This window comes from Lontra canadensis, unplaced genomic scaffold (assembly GCF_010015895.1).
Source record: "Lontra canadensis isolate GAN:19392208 unplaced genomic scaffold, GSC_riverotter_1.0 scaffold41, whole genome shotgun sequence".
In the NCBI taxonomy this organism is placed as follows: domain Eukaryota; kingdom Metazoa; phylum Chordata; class Mammalia; order Carnivora; family Mustelidae; genus Lontra; species Lontra canadensis.
This window is the reverse complement of record NW_022631035.1, coordinates 16,900,441-16,926,358: the sequence shown is the minus strand read 5'-3', so window position 1 is coordinate 16,926,358 and position 25,918 is coordinate 16,900,441. Positions and strand designations below refer to the sequence as shown.

At 38.9% G+C, this 25,918-nt stretch overlaps 1 protein-coding gene across 1 annotated transcript in view; it reads right to left on the bottom strand.

Moving 5' to 3' along the window:
- The window catches only part of NSF (N-ethylmaleimide sensitive factor, vesicle fusing ATPase), a 147,793-nt gene that overhangs the window by 90,990 nt on the left and 30,885 nt on the right, over positions 1–25,918 (bottom strand). Inside the window, exons 4-8 of the mRNA XM_032870954.1 lie at positions 24,821–24,860; positions 14,597–14,763; positions 11,266–11,373; positions 10,707–10,782; positions 7,907–8,062 (exon numbers count right to left, since the gene is read on the bottom strand). Coding sequence (XP_032726845.1) covers positions 7,907–8,062; positions 10,707–10,782; positions 11,266–11,373; positions 14,597–14,763; positions 24,821–24,860 — 547 coding nt within the window. The remainder of the gene's footprint in view (positions 1–7,906; positions 8,063–10,706; positions 10,783–11,265; positions 11,374–14,596; positions 14,764–24,820; positions 24,861–25,918) is intronic.

The following is a 25,918-nucleotide window of genomic DNA, read 5'->3' as shown; positions in this document are numbered from 1 at the left end:
TCTCCTACCACATTAACCCTCCATGTTGCATCTCCTCTCCCTCATATCAGGGAGATCATATGATAGTTGTCTTTCTCCGATTGACTTATTTCGCTAAGCATGATACCCTCTAGTTCCATCCACGTTGTCGCAAATGGCAAGATTTCATTTCTTTTGATGGCTGCATAGTATTCCATTGTATATATATACCACATCTTCTTTATCCATTCGTCTGTTGATGGACATCTAGGTTCTTTCCATAGTTTGGCTATTGTAGACATTGCTGCTATAAACATTCGGGTGTACGTGCCCCTTCGGATCACTACGTTTGTATCTTTAGGGTAAATACCCAGCAGTGCAATTGCTGGGTCATAGGGTAGTTCTATTTTCAACATTTTGAGGAACCTCCATGCTGTTTTCCAGAGTGGTTGCACCAGCTTGCATTCCCACCAACAGTGTAGGAGGGTTCCCCTCTCTCCGCATCCTCGCCAGCATCTGTCATTTCCGGACTTGTTAATTTTAGCCATTCTGACTGGTGTGAGGTGGTATCTCATTGTGGTTTTGATTTGTATTTCCCTGATGCCGAGTGATATGGAGCACTTTTTCATGTGTCTGTTGGCCATCTGGATGTCTTCTTTGCAGAAATGTCTGTTCATGTCTTCTGCCCATTTCTTGATGGGATTATTTGTTCTTTGGGTGTTGAGTTTGCTAAGTTCTTTATAGATTCTGGACACTAGCCCTTTATCTGATATGTCGTTTGCAAATATCTTCTCCCATTCTGTCACTTGTCTTTTGGTTTTGTTAACTGTTTCCTTTGCTGTGCAAAAGCTTTTGATCTTGATAAAATCCCAATAGTTCATTTTTGCCCTTGCTTCCCTTGCCTTTGGCGATGTTCCTAGGAAGATGTTGCTGCGGCTGAGGTCGAAGAGGTTGCTGCCTGTGTTCTCCTCAAGGATGTTGATGGATTCCTTTCTCACATTGAGGTCCTTCATCCATTTTGAGTCTATTTTCGTGTGTGGTGTAAGGAAATGATCCAATTTCATTTTTCTGCATGTGGCTGTCCAATTTTCCCAACACCATTTATTGAAGAGGCTGTCTTTTTTCCATCGGACATTCTTTCCTGCTTTGTCGAAGATTAGTTGACCATAGAGTTGAGGGTCTATTTCTGGGCTCTCTATTCTGTTCCATTGATCTATGTGTCTGTTTTTGTGCCAGTACCATGCTGTCTTGATGATGACAGCTTTGTAATAGAGCTTGAAATCCGGAATTGTGATGCCACCAACTCTGGCTTTCTTTTTCAATATTCCTTTGGCTATTCGCGGTCTTTTCTGGTTCCATATAAATTTTAGGATTATTTGTTCCATTTCTTTGAAAAAAATGGATGGTACTTTGATAGGAATTGCAGGAAAAGTTTAAACAGTTAAAAAGTTGTCTTATCTGATACCTAAATGCAGAAGTGTGACTTCTGCACTGTATTTTATGAATGCTTAATTATACTTGTGTGTGGGCAATGGTGGGGGGATGAGGCAAGACCTAGACCTTCAGACCTTCAGGGTTTCAGTTAACTCCTCTCTTCTGTCCCACCCTTCTAGGCTGTCATGTCTAAGTTCCCAGAACACTTCTATATGAAAAACTTCGCAAATTTCTTTGAGAATTAATTAAGGGAGAAAGGAAAAAGTGGCACTTATTTACTCATCATAAAATATTCTTTGACCTAAACTTCAGGGCTTCCTTGGCTCCTTGATTCTTTCCATCTCTCCAGTACCTGGAGAGGCAGCTGAGAAATCAGAATTTGGAACCAGACGTCCTACTTCCAACCCCAACTCAGCCACTTACTTGCTGGACAAACTTAGTAAGTCACTTCCTTCTCCTCCTTCAAATGTTCCTGAATCAAGAGAACCAAGTTCTAGTCCTAGTTCTGCCTGTGACTTGCCTAGTGACCTTGGGCCATAGTTTCTGCATCTGCAAAGGGAAGCCAAGGGCATGCACTAGATCACCAAGGGCGATTTTGCACCCCTCAAAGGGCCATGTTGGCAGTCTTTGGAGATATTTGTGATTCTAACTACTAGAGGTGGGGAGAGAGCCACTGGCATCTAGTAGGCAGAGGCCAGAGATGCCGCTAAGCATCCTACAATGCACAGGACAGCCAGTGCCCCACACCAAATAATGATCAGGCCCCAAAATGTCTATGATGCCACAGCTGAAAAACCCTCAACTCTAGCTCCCTCAAAAAACCACCTCAGAAGCCCCAAGAAGAGGGGTTGAGCAGGCCCATTTTTAGCAGCTTTATAGGACAGGCTTTCATAACAGAAGAACGATGTAATTGTTAAGGGTACGGCCTCTGAGTCCAGACTGCCTGGGTCCAAATCTGACTCCGCCACTTACTAGTTATAGGTCTTGGATTAGTCACTCAACCTTTTGAGATTCAGTTCCCTTCTCCATATGGGGGTGATACAGTACCTACCTGATAAGGTTGTTGTGAGAATTAAATAAGTCAACCTACATAAAGCAGTTACAACAGCACCTGGCACTACAGGAGCATTAGCCACCATTGTCATCGACGTCATCATCGCCAATCTCAACACGGGAGTAACAGGGGAAGAAATACCCACCACTTTACGTCAGGAGTCGCAGGAGCTGGATTCCTTGGCAGAAAGGTGTAAGGACCGAGCAAACTCAAGCACAGGTCCTCACACATCAGAATGTCTGCTCTTCCTCAAGTCCCTGTGTCCCACTCTCTCCCCTCTCAGGCTTCCACAGCTGAGTAAAGGCCTGGATGCAAATTCAGGGAGTACAAACTACTTATACTCATTAATATAAGGAAGAAAAGTAATAGGAGGAAGTAGTTTGTTACATATCAGGAAATCGGTTTTCTCTTTTCAGTGAAAAAGGACAGGTGCTTCTGACTCCCCTATTTCAAGGGCTACCATCAAAGTCCAGGGGGAGGGTCCCCTTACCCCGTGCTCTTCTCCTCCACGGAAACCTCATGAAGGACATGGGACACACCTGTTCTCACGTTCCCTTGCTTTGCTGACAGTAAAGCCGCCACAAAAAAGAGCCTGTGATACTACCTTTTGGTTGTTTTCTTAACTACACAAGTAGAAATCTAAGATCACATAAAACATTCAGATGCAGAAGTACGGAGAGTAAAAGAACAAAAATCTCCCTGTATTTCCCAACCTAACTTCCCTTCCACATAAGTAAATTTTTTTTTCAATTTAATGCATTTTACTTTTAGTTTTATATATATATATATTTCTTATTAAGACATCTCTATATACTAGGAGCTGTAGCATTTTAAGACCCACTTCGCTGTGTTCCATAGCAAGGCTAAGAGCATGCAGCATAGTTTAATTACTTCCTTACTGCTGGCCATTTAGGTTCAAACTTAGACTAGTGACCCAATTATGGACACGTACCTGACCTGTAGTTTTCAGCAAACCTAATCCATTAACTTAGACTCAATAGACAGCTCTACCTCCTCGAAAGATTTATTTCTAGAAGTTTATCTATTAATAAAAAATGCTGACTGAATTTACATATGGTTTGACTCTGAGATATGAGACAGCTACATTTTTTCTATTCCAATATAAGTAAATTTCACATACAAAATTAAAACCAATAAAAGAATTAATTCAAGGTTAAAAATTCCAACTTATTTTAAAAAAAGCCCCTATAATACTTTTTTTAGGGTGTTTGCTTTAGCTCTAAATCCTGTTCTAGAGATTTTTGGAAATCACATGGTCATAAGCCATTTTTTCTTCCAGTTTAAAAAAAAAAAAAAACTTGACAAATTTCCCAACATAAAGTTGGAATTAGTAAATTAGTAAGTTATTACTGCTTCATATTCAAGCATCATCTATAAGTACTTGGTGGTAAAGCAGAAGAGGGAAGTTTTGCATCTCTAACTAGGGAGCCACTGCTTTCTTTTCCTTTCCTAATAAATTACAGGCAGACTTGAACAGATGTCAGGTTGGCATTCAAAACCTAAAATATAGCTGAAAAGCAAGTTATGACTAATACAAGGAAAAAAAGATGAATGTCAGAAAGCTTCATTTTTTTTCTTTTTTTTCAAATTTCAGATAAGCTCTTTAGCCTTAGGGCTCCTTTTACAGAGCCCTGGAGTTCGGCTAGATGTCTTAACCCCCATTTAAATTGCAATCTCCCCTCATGAGTGGGGGTGTGAAAATGCATCTTAAGAGTGTCAGTGTTTATGTTAATCTGAGCAAGAACTCCCGCTCTCCCCAATATGGCGCATACAAAACCTCAGTGCCCTTTCTTCCACGTATTTTATTTGCACTGTTCTTAGCGTGTGAAAGATGTCTGCCTGCCACTGAGAGGCTCCTTATCTTCTCGGCGCTCTATGCCTTAGAGTAACTGCGGTTTCCCTTACGGTATCAGAAAAGAGTTGCTTTCCTCTAGAATGTCAAAAGAAATCTTAAAAATACAGATTGAACATGGGCTTAGAGAGGGAGGCCTGCAGAAAGGGGACCAAAGGAGTCTGTTTCCAAGAAGGGGGGGGCACAAGAGCTCACAGTGGCTCTCCTCCCCACTAGGTGGCCTGGATCTCGGCAAGGTATAGCATCCCTGAAAGGCAGTGCGAGGCTGGAGGCCTTCAGTCTGCACACCCGTTCCTTCCAGCTCTAAGATGGGTAACTTCTGCCAAAGCCCCTTTCCTTGGCTACATGTAAACCCAGTCCCAAAACGACATCAAGAGGTGCTAATTCTTTAACAATCATTCCACTGTCCTTTGAAGAGGATTTTTGGTGGGTCTTTTTGTCCTGGCATTTACAGCTTACAGGTCATTGGAGAGATGCTGAAAAATGAAGTTTCTTTACAGAATCTCTAGCTTTGCCAACAAAAGAGCCACGATGAGAACTGAGGTACTTGATCAATTAATGACCTGCAACACTCTCCACAAAACCGCCTGCCAGGGAGAAAAGCGCAGTGACTGAACACAAGTACACAAGCCACCTGACTGAGCTCGAGGACCACCATTGGCTGCTGAGGTCATTCACTGCGACTTAGAGACACCACTTTGTGACACCCACGCCTCTACCCTGGGACTCGGACGGAGCTCCTAGGACACTGACTGCATGGGCGTGACCTCACCTGACTTCGAATGTTCCCGCGACACTGTGCACCTCTGGTCACTTTTGGTCTTCATACCCCTCACCAGCGACAGTTTGCACATTTCTAAACTACATCCTCAATGGTGGAAAGGAACATGAAGTTTTATGGGCAAAAGGAAAGAACTCTTACCTAGAAGCAAAACTGTCACTCATGAACACAATGAGAGAAAAGAAGTATAAACTGATCACTCTGTGAACTTGCAACTTTGATATACGGGCAAAGAGACCCATTTAGTTAAGATTCCTACTTACAAAGCAGACATAACTGTAGACTCCATGGTAAACACCATCATTTGGTCTCAAGCCAAAAGTAAAAAAGTTCTCTACTTAACACAAAACAAAACAGCTCCATAACCTACATAAATTATTCTTTTCTAATCACTATTTTTTCAATTTTAATTGATTTAAACAATCACACCCAGTGTCTAATCAGATCCCCAAACCATAGATGTTTAGCTATTTAGTTAATAAAGAGTGAGGAAAAAATTAGACAATTTTGTTCCCACCTGGCAGAGTAGAGTAAAAGAACATAGGGTATATATAAAAGGAACTTGCACAGGGTTATTTTATATTCTATCCAAATGTAGCAATCTGTACTTTTATATACCTTTACCAAAGCCTAATGGGAATTTTATAACTACACTGTTCTTAGACTGCAATGAGGTATTCTACTATACAATTCCCCCAAAATTCAAAGGAAAAAAGAAGACTCTAATGGAAAACAGGGAAAGACCTATGTATAGCAGGAGATTTATTTCCCAGCCATTTTACTATAAAAATGAGCTTTAGGACACTGACAATCTTCATTCAGAATAAAGAAAATAATGCCTTTCAATTTAGCCCAAAAGCAAAGGTAGTTTTATACTTTTTGTCTTTTAAATCAAATTGGTAGCATGTATCTTGATGGCAAAAAGCCATAAAGAGAAAAAAGAATTTTTTTTTAAAGAACAGAATTCATTTTCTGTCCAATTGGTGTAAAAGTATTAGAAAAATAAATCCACAAAAAAGGTTCTAGATAGTAGCCCTCACAAACAAAATTCAAATCCATGGTTCTTAGCCAAAAAACATGTTGACAATAACAAAAGGCCAACTACTATAATTTAACTAATTTCAATACGACTGCAGAAACAGATTAAATTCACTCAAAAATTCCAAATCTGTTTCAATTGAACTCCAAGCTCTCCAACAGCTGGCAAAGTAACAAGTTGACCAATATGAGTTTTGCTCCTTTCTGTATTATCTACCCAACTGCAGACAGAGACCCTAATGAGCAGAGTTTGCATAATGCACAGACAGGAAATGCATATCTAAATAAGTGAATCCTTGATAGCTTCCAAAAACTGTGAGATAATATTTATAATACAGCTTATAACAGAAGCCATTATTTTTCTACTTGTTGGCTGGATAATATAAATGTTCAAAGAAACAGAATCATTAGACTCTGCACAGAGCTCAGTCTTGAAAACCAGTGAAAAATGTGCCCTAAGAATAACAGAACATTTAAAATCATCCTTTTATCTCTCCTGATACCCAAAATATATGCAAACAATATTTCCACGTCTTGCTCAAAAAGCTTTGTGGACTTACGGTGCTTCAAAATACACAGTACCAAGATCGTGAATTACCACATTTTTTACTGTGCTCCAAATTAAAACTCTGTTTTTTATGGACTTGGCCTTTGTTATCTTTCAGATAAAAAAGTCTGTTATTGCCATCTCAAGGTGTATAAAACTCAGGTGATGAGGGTCTCTGTCATTTTCTCTTAATCCAACTCCAAACTCGACCTTTACCCAGAGAACAGGTGTGTGCTGTGCCTGTAGTTTATCAGAATGAATGGCCAGGAAGAAAGGCTACAACAATAGGCGGCTAATAGAACCAAGCACTTAGTGCCTAGAAAGCAGTTCTTTTCCTCACCATACTTTTATCTGCCAGTAGCAATGGAAAGATAAAGAATGATGGAGGTGAAGGGAGTAATATATTTGTATTCCTTCAGGTTTTTTTAAGATACTGTTTTTATACTAACAGTCTGCCAGAAGCTATTATGTTATAAATTCCTTTCTCAGAAATTCTGTTGCACACATTCCAATTCAACCTATCATATGGATATGAAAACAGTCATGACAGCATTTCCACTATGGCAAATAAAGCCACTTCACACAACGATAAATTAAATAAACCTTCAAGAAGGAAATGATAAATGAATAGCACATTTCTTTATATGCAGTATGGAAACTCCCACGTATATTCTGCATTTGTCTTCTTGGATCAAACTTATCTAATTGAAAAACGTGCCAAGAATCCATTTACTAGGTATGAAAATGTACTAATCGGGTAATACAACAGCACAATAAAAAGAGGCCGTAGCTAACATAAGAACAATGCCCACAGTCTAACAGATAATGATGATACAGCGGCGTAAACCTTAGACCCACAGTGGCTCTTTAGAGTCCGGTGAAATTCCTAAATGTGTCTTATAGAAAAACATTCATAAATAAATTTAAAAAATGAAATTTCTAAATATGTCCATACACATATTTAAATTAATAAATAAATAAGATAAAGTAGCCACAAATATTTCTACTTCCCCCCAACACTAAAAGGTAATTTTAAAAATTCTAATACTTCAAAAAATTTTTTGAACTTTTTTTTAAAAGAAAAAGTTAGAACACAAAAATACACTAGCATGTCTGAAAAATAATTTCAAAATGTTATTTAAAAAAACACTTCTTGGCATTCTTTTCTTTTCTTTTTTTTAACAATACAAGATTTTATCAAATTTTCCTTTTTAAACTCACCCATCTGCTCCACAATCTCTGGAGGAAATACTCGGGACGCAAACGCTCGTCGAAAAATATCTGAAAACTCCTTGTCCAGACCTCCTATTCCCATTTTTTCAAAGTTCCAGTCAGGATTGATGATAGATTGGCGATTTTCCTTGGTTTTCGCTTTGCCTATGTCAAACAAAGGTAATCAAATGTGAAACAAGAACTTCATTACTAGGTGAAAAAAGACAGAAATCGCTGGGCACTCTTAATGCATAAAGAGAAGCTATCCTATGCAAAGATGAACATGCTTTTAGCTGGTTTTCTAATAAGAAGAATGAGTTTTGCTATGTTAACTAGTTGTGTGGACCCACTCAGGGCCAGTAAAACATTTCCAAAATGTCTAAACTCATGCAGTAGTCCATTTGTAATCAATCCATGGAGACTGGTCTTATTAACCTCTAATCCTAACCAAGTTAACTAACTTGGCTGATGAAAACAAACACCATGTGTACATCTGATGAAGACAACACTAGTTGCTAGAAATGCAACTGAAATCTAGCAATCCCTCAAGGTTCCTGAAGCAAGTATATTTAAAAATACATGTATTTATCTAGATTACGTTTATAAACCCCTTAGCCTGAAAAGAGGCACTGAGTAAGTCTGATGTCATTTGTTTTTTCCCCCACTTGCACACAAAAGTCTAAAATTATCCTAAGGTCTTAATAATTTCAAAATTAACATTTCCTAATTTTCAAAGATTAAAAACCGATCTAATTTAAATGTCATAGTGCCACCTAAAGTAACTCAAGAGAACCACATTAGCCATCTCAAAAACAATAAAAGTGCCTTAATACACTCTACGATAAACAAAAATAAAGTGATACAGTTTTTTTTAATTAGGGAAGAAAAGATCACATTAGAAAAAGTTTACCTAGTTGGTGATTGTATGGTTAGGGTTTTGTGGACTCATTTCCTTTATGAAGCCATGAAAAATATATTTCTTACACTCTATTGCCCTCTTGTGGGCATGTTAAATCAATACACAATTTTATTTATCAATGGAAAAAAGCCCATCAGTCACACCTTTGCACAACTTAGAAATACCCACATTTATGAAAGTCATGCAACTCCCTTAAGATAAGATACCTTAATAAATGGTGTATGAAAGGTGTGTGAAATACAAAGAAATCATTTCAGAAATATATTGGATCAATAATAGGAGATTCTGAAAAATCTGATCTCCATAAGACAACATATATAATCATTAAAAATTATATTGTTGAGGTGTACTAAGAGGCTTGAAATATGTTAAGCAACAAAATGAATTATAAAACATTATGAAAATAAAATCAAATTTTAAGATTTTAGAGTGTGCGAGTTGTTCTTGAGTGAATATCAGTAATTTATGAAACAAATATTTTACTGCAAAATTAAGAAAAAAAACAGTAAAAAAACAGTAAAGAGGGAATGATAATTTATGGATCAATAAAAAAGGTCACATATTTAAAAGTGAATAACCTTGGAAATAATGGTATGCAACCAGTGAAAATCCTCTACTTTGTACTTGGGAAGACATCACCCTGAATCGGAATTACCATACAGGCATCATCATTCTGGTTGAGTTACTTTTCTTAGAGTCCAGTCTGCGTTACCTAACATACAAGAGTAGGACTGAGCTATGAACCTGTGGAAAGACTTTCCTCACCTGCACACTCACCATTTAACTCAATCACTAATAGAAATGATGCTAATGTCATATTTAACACACCACCAGGTGACGGGCAGGCTAGCCAGTTCCCAACGTGCATATAGACACGTTATGCACCAAGGTGTATGAAGACAGTGGAAACCTAAGGAACTGTCAGGGACCAGAGAAGACTATGGAAACTAAACAACTAAATGCAATGTAAGATTCTGAATCAGATCCTAGAACAGAAAGGACATAATGAAAAAACTAGTGAAACCCCAATAAAATCTGTAGTTTAGTTAGTGGCGACATAGCCATGTTAACTGAGTTTGGGTAACTGTACTATGATTATTTGAGATGTTAACACCAAAGAAGCTGGTGAAACATACAGGACCTCTCTGAACTATTTCTGCAAATCTTCCGTAAGCCTGAACTGATCTCAAAATTAGAAGTTTAAAAATTAGGGGCAACTGGGTGGCTCAGTTGGCTAACTGTCTGCCTTCAGCTCAGGTCATGATCCCAGAGTCCTGGGATCGAGGCCCACACCGGGCTTCCTGCTCAGTAGGGGAGTCTGCTTCTCTCCCTCTCTGTCTGCTCCTTCTTGTGTGCTCTCCCCAATAAATAAATAAAATCTTAAAAAAAAAGTTTAAAATTAATTTTATTCTGTATTTTCTTCCAGATTTTTAGTGTGATTACTAGGAAATTAAAAATTACACATAGAGACCTCATTCTGGTTTTTTTTTTTTTAAAGATTTTATTTATTTTTTTGTCACAGAGAGAGAGAGAGAGAGCGTGAGAGTGAGCACAGGCAGATAGAGTGGCAGGCAGAGGCAGAGCGAGAAGCAGGCTCCCTGCTGAGCAAGGACCCCGATGTGGGACTCGATCCCAGGACTCTGGGATCATGACCTGAGCTGAAGGCAGCTGAAGGCAGATGAGTAACTAACTGAGCCACCAGGTGCCCCAAACTTTTTATCTGTATTGGCACATTGGACAGTGATGAAATACTGCGTGATTTCATGATAACCCTTCTCAACAGAGGTGCCCTTATTCTCCTCCCAGACTTGAAAATCACAGTAGCTGAGCCACATATGATAACAGACATAGTCCCACTTTATTCAGACTTATAAAAATTGCAAATCTTACCAATAAGATTAAGTGATGAATTTTCTGCTTTTTCAAATGCAACTTGACTGTTTCCAACAACCAGTCCTACTTCAATCTATATAGAAAGACAATAATTAGTAGTTAGCCTAAGAGTGAACTTCTGGACTTCTCAAAGCAAGGCCAAAAATGAAGGGGAAGTAAGATCTCTTTGAGCAGAGCAAGTCTTCTAAACTATCATCTAAATTCCATTTATTTTTGTCCTAACCACCTTCTACTATTTCTACTTAATTTCAATGCATGTATCTTTTGATAATGCCTGACTTACAGTTATTATTTATGTACAATAATTATCTGCATTCAACCAGATTACAAGTACACATACAAACTTCAAATTACTATTAAGTCTGCAATGAAGTGTAATTCACACTTTGCTAAATATATTTTGATAAGTGTTAGCTACAAAAGCAATGTTTTCTCCCTACTACCTAAAAAGAAAGAGTACATACTATGAAAGAAAACACTGAGCAAGAGAATGGCTAGAAATGTTATACTAATCTTCACAATTCACATCACAGTGATTATTAGAAATAAAACATACCTTCTGTCTTTTACCTGTCGCAGGCTCTCCCTTCAAGATGCTAGGATCCATGGCTTCGATGTCCTTTACCAGCAAACCAAAAAGCTTTTCATTGAAGCTAAACACAAGCTATGTAGAAAAGAGATAAGGGGAGAAAAATCACTTTGTGATATAATGGCGGGATTCTCACATCATCACCAGTGTTTTCCAAATGCAGGGAAAGCAGCTTTCTTCTGTATATCCCTCTCAAATCTGCTCCACAGGCAAACTACTCACACAGGCAATGAGAGGAAAAGGGAACTAACACTGACTATCTTCATGTGCCAAACAAACACTACAGGATGTCCTATACCTAACAGTCACGAACTCTCTTGGAAACAGGTAGTCTTTCTCAGTCTTACTAGAAGGGGAGCTGAGATCCAGAGAGGGCCTAAGCAATGGAAGCCAGAGTCCTAGTCAATGACAGTGCCAGGATTCAAGCCTGGGTCCTGGGTCCATAATTCGAAGATTCATGCCTTTCTACCACCAATACAAACCCTTGCCATACAAGTTCACAGAGAGCTTCTGAATGCTCATTCATTCACCGAGTATTTACTGAGTGCCTTCTACAACCTGGGCCCTCTCTGCTGGGACAGCACGCAAAGCTGACTGCCAAATCCTGCCACTACTCACCACTACAAATGGGAATTGATACGTGATTTGGGGTGAGATATTTATTTCTTCTCTGCATTATGGAGGATTTTTCTCTCATGGGTTTATAGACATCTGCATGTTACTGGGTTTTAAATGATTACAAATACCAAAGCATCTTCTATTAAAGTAGTAATGTTAAAGGAAAAGGTAAAAAACAATGACGTTTACGTAAGCAATTTCAGCATCATTATTCATCAAAAAGTGTAGGGGTCCAGAAGGAGTACAGCACAGCTCAAAAAGCAATGGACAGGTGGTCACCAAATGATCAGCGGACTGTCACCTAATGATCAGCGGACTGTCACCTTGGGGGAACCTCCCTGGACCATCTAATCTCAAGTAGCAACCATGCTGGTTCTCCAGCACATTGTCTCATTTTACTTACATGAAAATACTTAACAGTGCATGGCAGTTCTTGCTTTTTTTTTGTCTTCCCCAACTAGAAAGTAAGCTCTGTAAGAATAGGAAATGAGTGTATTTTGTTCTGAGCTGCTGGGACTAAAATAGTAGCTGAAACATACTAGGTTATCCAGTAAGTATTTGTTCAATTAATTAACTGTTCGGTTAACTAATGGGTTCTTGTCTCAGCTATGGCCCTGGCTGTGTAGCCATGGGCACATCATTTACCTTCTCTGAATTTAAAAATTACTCATTTGCAAAATGAGGAGGTTAGACAAGATAACCTCTGAGGGGGGAAAAAAAAAGATAAACTCTGAGGTTCATCCCAATTCTAATACTCTTAAAAATAATAATAAATGCAGGGGCGCCTGGGTGGCTCAGTGGGTTAAAGCCTCTGCCTTCGGCTCAGGTCATGATCTCAGGGTCCTGGGATTGAGCCCCACATTGGGCTCTCTACTCAGCAGGGAGCCTGCTTCCCTTCCTCTCTCTGCCTGCCTCTGCCTACTTGTGATCTCTGTCTGTCAAATAAATAAATAAAATCTTAAAAAAATAATAATAATAATAAATGCACTATAACCCTTTTCTATCAGTGACTCAGTTTCATTTGTGGAAGTTTGATTATCATAATATAGGGATTATCCAGATGCCTGGTCTTGTTCTTCCAGATTTATGCCATTACACTTAGATGAGAGAATCCAGAGAAGTGACACTCCTTTCATCCAAAAGCTAGTTCTTTCTACCACTTCTCTCACTGCCTGTTCCACATTCTCCCCCAGATGACAGCCTACAAGGACAGTCCAGGGAAGTCACTAGAGATCAGAATGCCCTAAGCAGCGATTCACAAGCTTTTTGGTTTCAGGGTCTCTTTAAATTCCTAAAAACTTTTGAGAATCCCCAAAGAGCCTTTGTTTAAATGGATTATATCCACTGGTATTCACTATAGTAAAAATTAGAACAAGAAACTTAAAATGTATTTGTTAATATAAAAATGACAATAAATTTACTATGTGTGAACATAAATGACATATTTTTTAATTTATTAAAAAAACCCACCAATTTCCAAAATAAAAAACGTAAGTGGAAACAGGGGCACTGTCATATTTTTTTTTTTTTAAAGATTTTATTTATTTATTTGTCAGAGAGAGAGAGAGAGAGCAAGCACAGGCAGACAGAGGCAGAGGGAGAAGCAGGCTCCCCGCCAAGCAAGGAGCCCGACGCGGGACTCGATCCCAGGATGCCGGGACCATGACCTGAGCCGAAGGCAGCCGCCCAACCAACCGAGCCACCCAGGCGTCCCGGCACTGTCATATTTTTACAAATCTCTTCAATGTCTTGGTTAAAGGAAGACAGCTGGACCCTTGCATCTGCTTTAACAGTCAGTGTGCCAATGAGCTAGCACACATCACATAGTTTGCAAATCTCCATCGTACATTCATGAAGAAATAAGAGGAAAAAGAGACATAACATCTTGACATTATTATGAAAATAATTTTGACTTTGCAAACCCCCTGAAAGAGTTCAGGGATCCCCCAGAGGTCTCTGGACCACACTTTGAGAACTACTGCTATGGAACTACGAATGAAAGGAGGAAAGAGTTAGAAACAATTAAGAAAAGTCACAAAACTGGAGAAAAAGTAATGATGAGGTCAAAAGAGCAGTGATTGTTTACACATTCAAACAAGCAGCAATTTATGAACTCACACAGATTTTCAAGTAAAATTATAAAAGAACAGAATTTCTTCCTAGGATGTTAACAATATATTAACCGAAGTCCAAAAAAAAGGCAAGATCAGCACATCACTTTTAAGGATAAAAAATCTGGGTTTCAGATGTTCCATGAAAAACCTGAAAATATATACACCTAATTGTCTTAAGATTCTCAAGTTAGTTCACAATCAAAGAATTAAGAATGACTTTTCTAAAGAAATATATCAGTAAAAGAGAAAGCCATCTGAAACAAAACAAATGTCCCACAAAAAGAAAAGTAAGAAATCTGAGACTTACAAGTTTGCGGTATTTCCAAATCCACAGAGGGAAGAGTTGCTATAATTAAATAGTAACCCTAAAAGCTACTACAGAATTTTTCTGACTGGACTCAGAGGTTCAGTAAACAAATCTCCATCACTTTTTGTCACTCACCTGGATATATCTGTCCATATGTCAAGCTCCTCACAATTTCTAAAAAGTAGAATTATTATTTTGGACAACTACAGAGGTTGGAATGCCTGTTAAGTGGGAGGAATGAAAGAAAATTCAAAACCACCTGCTGTCCCACTGAGAACGCTTGGTTGTTGAACTGCTGAATGAATTCTGCTGCCATCTTGTCAGTATCATAAGGGTTGGAGTCAATGCTCTTTTTCTGCAGGAAATCAATCTCAATGGTCATTGTGCCAATGCATTGTTTCGCCTTGTCAAATGTATATAAGGATACTAGGGGAAAAAAGAAGAAGCATTTTTAGAATCTCAAGGACACCAAATACTTGCTGTTCTGTGAGTAATTTACAAGTCTCACATAAATGAAGCCTAACAGAATTTGACCAAAAGGGGGTTTTCCATGGCCATCACTAGAGGGAGACACAGGCAGAGATTGAAGAAAATAATAGAACCACTGGACGTCTTGCTCCCCTCTGAATTAGGACATATTGAACAGCACTCTCCCTCTACCTTTACCCCTCACCTGACTCTCACAGGAAATCACAGCCCTTCCCACATGGTCTCTGCATCTTCCTCCTTCTCATTTAACAGAGGACAAAATGACAGCATGGGAAGTGCCAGTGGAGTTGACATAGCATGCTGCTTTCAAACAAGATTTTTGTTTGACATAAGCAAGAGCTACTGTGAGAAGTGTGTGGACTCTTTTGCCCCAGCAAGTTAGTGTGTAGGACCACCCCCCCCCCAAAAAAAAAGGCTTGAGAAACAATATTTACTAGGCAGATTTGCTCCAGAGCAACTTAGAGTTTGACATTTCTTTTCTAATACTACAAGAATATTTACTGAGCACCTACTATAGCCAACAAACTACAGTAAGTACTCCATGCACAACATGCAAAAGAAGGAAAGAACCATGTTTTTAACTCATCTTTGTATGAACAGCACATATAGCAAAAAACCTAATCTCCATGCTATTAATAAAGTAGACAAGACAAAGGAACTTTGGAGTTGGAGTCTTTGTTTCAAAAGATTCTGTTAGGGGGTACCTAGGTGGCTCAGTCAGTTAACATCTGCCTTCAGCTCAGGTCATGATCCCAGGGTCCTGTGATCGAGCACTGTGCTAGGCTCCTGGCTCAGTGCACAGTGGTGGTGGTGGGGGAGTGCCCCTAGCTTCTCCCTCTCCTCCTGGTTTGTGTTCATTCATGCTCTCTGCCACTATCTTTGTCTCTTTCAAATAAATAAATGAAATCTCAAAAAAAAAAGATTCTAAGTAAATCATCTAGCTTCTGTGTCTTGATTTGTCACATCTGTAAAACAAGAAGCTGGAACTATATAAACCTTTATGTTTCTTCCATACCCTAAATTCTGTTCTAAACTTATTGCTTATAATCTAGTCAGTTGAGTTATATGTAGAAATTTTCTACAAATTCTCCAAATGAAATTTCTTATATAATCATATTTTAATATTTTGGTTTGTCATTATAAAGGGGGATACACATAAAGATAAACATTTTCAAAAGCAAATTAACTAAGAAAGCCAGGGTACAGAATAGAAAATTCACTGAAGATCAAAGAATAAGTTCAAATCTCAGCTGAAAGTTTCAATAGACTTTCCTGCCTCCACTTTTGGGTGCTTTGTTCTTTCTTAACATTTTCTAGAAAGTAAAGGTTACACGTTAATTTTCATAAGCAAGAGAGCCTGTTTCCTCATATAGTGAAGATGAGTACAGAATGAAATATTTATGTAAAAATGAGCAACTTGGTGCAGCAATTCCATTTCCAGGTGTCTGTACCAAAAAGATTCTTGAACATTTATCTAAAAAGAGGTCTACAGAGAGGTTCCTTGCAGCATTATATGTAACAGTTAAACACTGAAAAAACACTGATCACTAGGGGAATGATGAATAAAATGTGGCATATTCAGAATGTGGAATACTGTACAGCAATTGAAATTAAAACTTCATATATATTTAACTGTATAATTATAAATTATATTGTATGTATAATTTAAATGTTAAAATATGTATAATTTAAATGTATAAAAGATGGATAGACTATTAAAATATAATACTGAGTAAAAAACCATACTGCAGATTCATACAGCATAATACCATTCTATGCATTAAAGATTGAAAAACAATTCTATAATGTCATGATGTGTATTTATGTATGTATTTACATATACACATACACCTATGTATGTATATACATGTGTGTGTCATCTGTGTATCAAAAAACTTGAATAAGTGTATTAAAATATCATTATTACTGACTACAGTTTTCTTTTTTTTTTAAAGATTTTATTTATTTATTTGACACAGAGACAGAGATCACAAGTAGGCAGAGCAGCAGGTAGAGGGGGAAGAGGGCTCCTTACTGAGCAGAGAGCCAGATGCGGGGCTTGATCCCAGGACCCTGATATCATGACCTGAGCCAAAGCCAGAGGCTTAACCCACTGAGCCACCCAGGCCCACCCCCCCGACTACAGTTTTCTAATGTGCTTTAATTTAAGGTCAGTGTTCCTAAATAGAAAAGACCAAGCTGTTACAATTTCAAATTCTGCGGGCAGTACCACGGACAGTACCACGGACAGTACCACGGACAGTAACACGGACAGTAACACAGGCAGCACCGTGGTCAGCACCACTGTCAGCCCCAAAGTGACAAATGCCCTGAAGGTTTCATACAGGAGCAAACAAGGGCTATAAGGTTGAGAATGTTTTCTTATTTTATGATTAATAGAAATCTAATGCCAAAGACTAATAAAAATTGTTTTTATAAGCAAAGAATGATATAGGCAGTCCTTTGAATAAACAGACATTACAATGAAAGGCATATACTATAATGGTCAAAAACGTGTTAATTGGACATCAGTCTGTAATACTTTTTTTTTTTTTTTTGACAGACAAAGATCACAAGCAGGCAGAGAGGCAAGGGGAACCAGGCGCCCTGATGAGCAAAGAGCCCAATGCAGAGCTCGATCTTAGGACCCTGAGATCATGACCTGAGCCGAAGGCAGAGGCTTAACCCACTAAGCCACCCAGGCACCCCCAGTCTGTAATACTTAAATATGAAAATGATTCTTCTAGAAGAGTCCTTCACACTATAATTACTGACTTGACTAAAAAAATTCTCACCTTACAGACAAAACTCCTGTTTCAGAATCTTTGAATTAGCACTCCCCTTCATACCACATGTCCTATCCTATCAGTGCCTACATTGCTACTTACACTAAAACAGCTTTCTTCCTTTATGGCCATAGCATCCACATCACTCAGGCCCCCAGACTCTTCCTTGCCTCAAGCTACCTCTACCTTAATCCCACCTAATCACTTAGTTTTATAATTTTACTCCTTTTCTGTCTGATTCACTTAAAAAAAAATTTATTTTTTTAAAGTAATCTCTACACCCAACATGGGGCTCAAACCCACAACCCCATGACTAAGAGTCACATGCTCTAATAACTGAGCCAACAGGAGCCCCTGTTTGATTTGCCTTTTTAAAGAACTGACTTTACAATCGAAACAACCATTTCTGGTAGCAGAAGAATGCTTTAAACACATTTAAGTCACAAAACACATTTCTCGGGACGCCTGGGTGGCTTAGTTGGTTGGACGACTGCCTTCGGCTCAGGTCATGATCCCGGAGTCCCGGGATCGAGTCCCGCATCGGGCTCCCAGCTCCATGGGGAGCCTGCTTCTCCTTCTGACCTTCTCCTTGCTCATGCTCTCTCTCACTGTCTCTCTCTCAAATAAATAAATAAAATCTTTAAAAAAAAAACCACATTTCTCAGCTCATCAGGATTTATAATCTTATATTTTCATATTTTTTCATAACAGAATTTATCTACATTAAAGGTTAAATTTAGGCACTCTCTTAACTATATTTAGAAAAATAAGTTTGAAGTAAGAAACCTATGCTACATACACACTTATTTTCTCACTAGATTTAATAAGCATACATTTTTATTTCTGCCAATGTCTATAAACAAAAAACCCTGGTTTCATGCACTGACCTACTTCACTCTAGTGCTGAACTCCTGTCTCAGCTTCTTACCAGGCTTCAGGTGAGGGAATTAGAGTTAACAGAATCAGTTATGTCATTGTTTCTCAAAATGTGGCTAAGGAATCACTTAACAGTGAGTGTTAAAAACACAGATTCATGAATCAGACTTCTCAAGGAGAGGGCCTGGGAATCTTTCTTTTTTTTTTTTTTTTTAAGCAAACTCTCCAGGTGTTTCTCCCAGGCAAGTCTGGAAAGCACTAATTATGCAAATCTCTCCATCAACTACCCATATCTAAAGAAATTTCCTTTATTTCCACCCTCAATCAAAAAATTTTAGCCCTCATTTTATTTCCACAAAGGAAACAAAAAGCCACCTAAAGATAACCCCAATATTTAATTCCCTCTAACTAAAAAATAGTTCCCACAAAAATTGAAAAAAACAACTCCACAAATTTATTATAAAAAGAAAACATAACATATAACAAAATACTGCAGCATTTCAGCTAATAAAGCTTCTCCCCCCAAAATTAACCATGAACTAGAAAATATATATATATTGACTTTATATATATATGTATATATATAAAATATATATATAAAACACTTTAAACTGAACTAAATACCCAAACAACTATGTAGACATATAACAAAACATCTACAATCAGAAGATTAAAATGTAAAAACACAAGTAGACAAAAGAATGCAATTAGAGTTTATGAAACTCCAGAAGGAAACTGAAGAAAAAGATAAAATTATTTCAGAGTGAATAATAAATTACAAAGTAGCCATGGGGAGAGTAAATTCAAATTAATATTTAGTAAAAGGCAGTGAAAGAAGAGGAAAACAACCAGGTAACAAAAATAAGATTAAAAAAAATTTTTTAAAGAACAAAGGCGGGCGCCTGGTTGGCTCAGTTGGTTAAGAATACGACTCTTGGGGCGCCTGGGTGGCTCAGTGGGTTAAAGTCTCTGCCTTAGGCTCGGGTCATGATCCCAGAGTGCTGGGATCGAGCCCCACATTGGGCTCTCTGCTCAGCAGGGAGCCTGCTTCCTCCTCTCTCTGACTGCCTCTCTCCCTGCTTGTAATCTCTGTCTGTCAAATAAATAAATAAAATCTTTAAAAAAAAAAAAAAAGAATCCGACTCTTGAAGCACCTGGATGGCTCAGTTGTTAAGCAACTGCCTTCAGCTCAGGTCATGATCCCAGGGTCCTTGGATGGATCCCTGCATTAGGCTCCCTGCTCAGTGGGAAGACTGCTTCTCTCTCTCCAACTCCCCCTGCTTGTGTTTCCTCTCTCACCATCTCTCTCTCTGCGTCAGATAAATAAATAAAATCTTAAAAAAAAAAATCTGATTCTTGATTTTGGCTCAGGTCACGATCTCAGGGTCATGAGATTGAAAGCGGGTCAGGCTCCACACTTAGTGCAAAGTCTGCTAGAGATTATCTCTCTCTCTCTGCCCCTCCCCCTGGTGCACTCTCTTTCTCTCTCTCCTTAATAAATAAATAAAATCTTTTTTAGAAAAATCCTTAGGGGCGCCTGGGTGGCTCAGGTCATGATCCCAAGGTCCTATGATCGAGCCCCACATCGGGCTCCCTGCTTAGCAGAAAGCCTGCTTCCCCTCCTTCTCTCTCTGCCTGCCTCTCTGCCTGCTTGTGATCTCTGTCTGTCAAATAAATAAATAAATAAATAAATAAATTTTTAAATCTTTTAAAAAAAGAACAAAGAAAAACATAGAGGAGAAAGGGAGAGGTAGAAAATAATCATGAACTGTCATATAAGCAACAGATGAGAGTCAAAGGATGTCACTTAGAATTGACAGAACAGTTTTTGAAAAGATCAAGAAAAAAAAAAAGAGGGAACTAAGGAACTATGAGACGTATAAATGCAAAAGTAATCACTAAAACAAAAATATAAACACTCCTGGGGCGCCTGAGTGGCTCAGTGGGTTAAAGCCTCTGCCTTCTGCTCGGGTCATGATCTCAGGGTCCTGGGATCAAGCCCCGCATTGGGCTTCCCTGCTCAGCAGGGAGCCAGCTTCCTCCTCCCTCTCTCTGCCTGCCTCTCAGCCTACTTGTGATCTTTGTCTGTCAAATAAATAAATAAAATCTTTAAAAATAAAATAAAATAAACACTCCTAAATACCAAAATAAAAATTTTAAAATAGCCAAGATGACATACTGAATAGAGAAACACAACTAAATGCAAAATAAAAGAGCTGAGATCTGTGAATGGGCTTAATAAACCTATTACATTTCAGATTAGCTCATAAAGCAAATCCCATCTCTACATTGTATACCATAGACACATTAAAACACAGAGATTAAGAAAGCCTATATGTAAAGAGATGGACAAAGATATACTGAGCAAATTAAAAACAGTAAGAAAGCAAAGTTTGTGATCCTGACATCAAAGTATAATTTACAACACATTAAATAATACAAAGAAGGACACTTCATGATTCTAGTAGCCACAATCCACATTAAAAATATAACAGGGGGCATCTGGGTGGCTCAGTGGTTTAAGCCTCTGCCTTCGGCTCGGGTCATGATCCCGGCCGGGGTCCTGGGATCGAGCCCCACGTCGGGCTCTCTGCTCAGCGGGGAGCCTGCTTCCCTCTCTCTCTCTGCCTGCCTCTGCCTACTTGTGATCTCTCTTTCTGTCAAATAAATAAATAAAATCTTAAAAAAAAAATATATATATATATATAACACAGTTATGGGGGTGCCTGGGTGGCTCAGTCGTTAAGCAGCTGCCTTTGGCTCAGGTCATGATCCCAGGGTCTTGGGGTCAAACCTCCCATCGGGCTTCCTGCTCAGCAGGAAGCTTACTTTTCTCTCTCCCACTCCCCCTGCTTGTGTTCCCTCTCTCATGGTGTCTCTCTGTCAAATAAATAAATAAAAATCTTAAAAAAAAAAGTTATGAATATCTACATACTAAATAACACAGAAACTACTATGTAAAATAGAAACTACAGGAGATACAAGGAAAAATAGAAAAACTAAGATTTTAACACACCATTCTCAGTGCAAAATGGGGTAAGTGACCACCAATAATAAGAATATAGAAGATCTGAACGGTACAATCAGTAAAGCAGAGCTTCCGATTATACAGCAAACAATACACCCTGATAACAGAGAATATACCTCCTTCTCAGTGCACATTCTTTCTCTGCATGTAGGTGTGTGTGTATGCACATGTGAGATGAAAATGCCTGAGATCTAGGGGCGCCTGGGTGGTGGCTCTGTAGGTTAAGCCTCTGCCTTTGGCTCAGGTCATGATCTCGGGGTCCTGGAATCGAGCCCCACATCGGGCTCTCTGCTTGGTGAGGAGCCTGCTTTCCCCCCTCTCTCTGCCTGTCTCTCTGCCTGCTTGTGATCCGTCTCTCTGCCTGCTTGTGATCCCTCTCTCTGTCAAATAAATAAATAAAATCTTTAAAAAATAATAAAAATTAAAAAAATTAAAATGCCTGAGATCTACCCTCTTCTCAAAGTTTAGGTATATAATGTAATATTGTTAAATAGTCGCCATGCTGTACATTGCTCTCCAGAACTTATAACTGAAAATTTGTACCCTTTGACCAAACAATTCCCCATCTTATAAGTGTTTTCTTCAAAAATATCATCATCATGAAAGGAAAACAAAGAAGCTGAGGATCTGAGAAATGACAGCTAAGGACAATACATGGTCCTGAACTGGATCCTACACTGAAGGGGGGAAAAGTCTGTAAAGGAAATAACTGGGACAATTACCAAAACTGAATTATGGACTACAGAAGAAAGCTTCAATGTTTAATTATATTAATGTTTCATTTCCTGAATTCAATTACTGTAAGACTGCATCTTTGTTCTCAAGAAATACACACTAAAGTATTAGCTGTAAAGAGGAATGATTTCTGCAATGTAATCTCAAATGGTTCAAAATGTGTGTATGAGGGGCACCTGGGTGGCTCAGTGGGTTAAAGCCTCTGCCTTCAGCTCAGGTCATGATCCCAGGGTCCTGGAGATGGAGGCCCACATCCAGCTCTCTGCTCAGCAGGGAGGCTGCTTCCTCCTCTCTCTCTGCCTGCCTCTCTGCCTACTTGTGATCTCTGTCTGTCAAATAAATAAATAAAATCTTTTTTAAAAAAATGTGTGTGTATGAAGGGATGTGTGTAGAGAGAGAAAATGAATTTTTAAAAATATGATAATTGGTGAATCTGGGTAAAAGCAGTATATATGGATTCTCTTCTGGCAAACTTTTCATAAAAATGAATTTTTTAAAGCTTTAAACGCAAGCAGAAAGGGGCGTCTTGGGTGGGTGGCTGTCGATTGAGCGTCAGCCTCTTGATTTCAGCTCAGGTCATGATCTCAGGGTCATGGCACTGAGCCCCAGGTCCAGCTCTGAGCTCATAGGGGAGTCTGCTTGAAGATTCTCTCCCTCTGCCCCTCCCCCCATTCATGCACACTCTCTCTCTAATAAACCTTTAAAATATTTTTTAAAAAAGAAAAACAAGCAGAAAAAACCTGAGTTAATTATACTTGCTGCTTCTTTCCTTCTCCTGCTTGTACCCATGAAGTTGACATGAAACTATCTGACAAGAAGATTCATACCCCATTTTCTCAATTTGCCACAGTGCCTAACAGACAATGCCAGTTTTTGCTTATTAGCTTCTTGGCTTAGAATCCACAAGCAGCTTAGTCTTTTTTTATACCTGATGTCATAAGCTGCTTTCCATGCCCTTCCCCAGTGAACTATGATGACTTGATACACACTTCATTTAAAAAAAGCCCACCACTTGGGGTGCCCGATGGCTCAGCTGGTTAAGTGCTGGACACTTGGGTTTTGGCTCAGGTCATGCTTGAGGATTTTCTCTCTCCCTCTCTCTCTGCCCCTTCCCTGCTTGCATGCACACATGTGCTTTCTCTCTGAAATAAATAAATAAATCTTTAAAATAAAAATTTTTAAAAAGTATACCATTTGCTTAAATACTGCTACCCTTTTCTTAACTTAAATCTGATTTATCTTTCCAAACAAACACAGAAGAAAACATATCTCAGTATATAGTAAAATGGAATCACCAAGTAATACCAATAACTCCTCTTCAACATAACTTAGACTTTTTTAAAAGGTTTATTTATTTGAGGGGTGCCTGGGTGGCTCAGTGGGTCAAGCCTCTGCCTTTGGCTCAGCTCATGGTCTCAGGGTCCTGGGATCAAGCCCCGCATCTGGCTCTCTGCTCGGCAGGGAGCCTGCTTCCCCTCTCTCTCTATCTCTCTGCCTACTTGTGATCTCTCTCTGTCAAATAAATAAATAAAATCTTTAAAAAAAAGATCTATTTATTTGAGAGAGAGAGAGCCTTAGCGGGAGGGGCAGCGGGAGAGAGGGAGAATCTCAAGCAAACTCCACGCTGACAGCAGAGCCAAGGCGGGGCTCAATCCCATGACCCAGAGATCACGACCTGAACTGAAACCAAGAGCTGGACGCTTAACCAACTGGGCCACCAAGGCACCCCCAATGTAACTTAGACTTTAAAAAAATATATCCCATAGCCATAATTTCACAAAGTCCTATTCAACTGAATTCTAGGTAAGCCAAATTATCTCCAAGCTATTTTCCTTGACTCCTGAATTCTCCCCTTTCCCTCACTATCTTCCACAGTGACATCAGAATCTTTTTCAAAGTTAGGATTTTGACAGGCTCATTCAGAAATCCTCAAGAGCTCTCAACTGTCTTTGAATAAAATCCAAAGTTTCCAGTTGTACTTTTAGGCCCTTCACTAACTGCATGCCTCTATCACTTAATAGAACTCATTCAGGTAAATCCTTTCAATCAGGCAAACATACTTCCTAAGCACTGCCTGTGATTTGCTTGCTCCCATATGAATGCCTTTGATTGATCTTATTTCTCATCTTAAGAGCCTTTCTTCCTTATCTCTCCTATGTAATGCTTTCCCCCTACTTCATAATTATGCTCAAAACTCCAGTGCCTAAGATTTCTCTGGCTGATTTTCCAGTCTCCAATCAATTTAGCCACTCCTGTTCTACCTTAGCACTTTCACACAGAGTTCCCAATGCTAATACTTGTACACTTATTTACCCTGTACACATTCTGTGAGCTATGAATAAATGGATATTCTTTCCTCCCATTAGATGGCAATTTTCAGGCAGAATAGCAAGTCGAGAGGTAAGTACCATAACTATTTACTTTTCCATTCTCATATATCTAACCAGTAACTTAAATAGGATCAATGTTTAATGGCCTGACAACCAGTAATAGAAAATTTTAGAGATATCCACAATCATGAGAAACTCATAAAGAAAATCTATATTAGGTAGCTAAAAACTATACCTACCTTCTATTTCTTGCCCAATAGAAAGTCCAGCCCATTTTCGCTGTAAAATAAAAGAAAGACACTTAAATCTCAAATTAATCAAAATTAGAGAAATGAGAAAAAGAAGGATCTCTATGAACCTGAGTAACAGGAACACATTCAAAGACCAAAATGTGGTTTAGTGTTGTGTGTTGAACTGTGTTCCGCAAAACACATGCTGCAGTCTTAGCTGCTGGCACATACAAATACAACCATATCTGGAAATAAGGTCTTTGCAGACACAATCAAGGTAAGATAAGGTCATTATCAAATTAGGGTGGATGTAAGCCAATATGACCCAGTGTCCTTGCAAGAGGAAAAAAGAAAGACAGACATATGGGGAGAAAAGTCATGTGAAGACGTTGGCAGAGACTAAAGTGACACATCTACCAATCAAGGAACATCCAAGATTGTTGGCAACACCAGAAGCTAAGCACGGAACAGATTTTTCTCTAAGGCCTTCGGACAGAGCATGGTCCTGCTGGCACCTTGATTTCAGACTTCTAGACTTCCAAACTGCAAGAGAATAAATTTAAGCCACCCCACTCTGTGATACTTTGTACAGTGGCCCTACGAAACATATTATTTATTTATTTAAAGGTTTTATTTATTTATTTGACAGAAAAAGAAAGAAAGCACAAGCAGGGGGAGTGGCAGGGAGAGGGAGAAGCAGGCTCCTGCTGACCAGGAAGCCCAATGTGGCGCTCGATCCCAGGAACCTGGGATCATAACCTGAGCCGAAGGCAGACGCTTAACAAATAAGCCACCCAGGCACCCCTAGGAAACATATTTATATGCTGTAGTTTACATCTGAACATCTATCAGAAAACATACAAAGCTTGCCTTTGTACAATAAAACTGGTATCACTGAGGATGTTCCTTTGTCCACTATACTGTGCCGAAGGCCTTCGTAGTATCAGATAACATTTCGGTGTTCTAAATGTACCGTGGTTACTTACACTGTTTGTTATAGTATTTCAAAAAGAAAAGACATTCGGGGCACCTGGGTGGCTCAGTGGGTTAAAGCCTCTGCCTTCAGCTCAGGTCATGATCCCAGGGTCCTGGGATCGAGCCCCACAT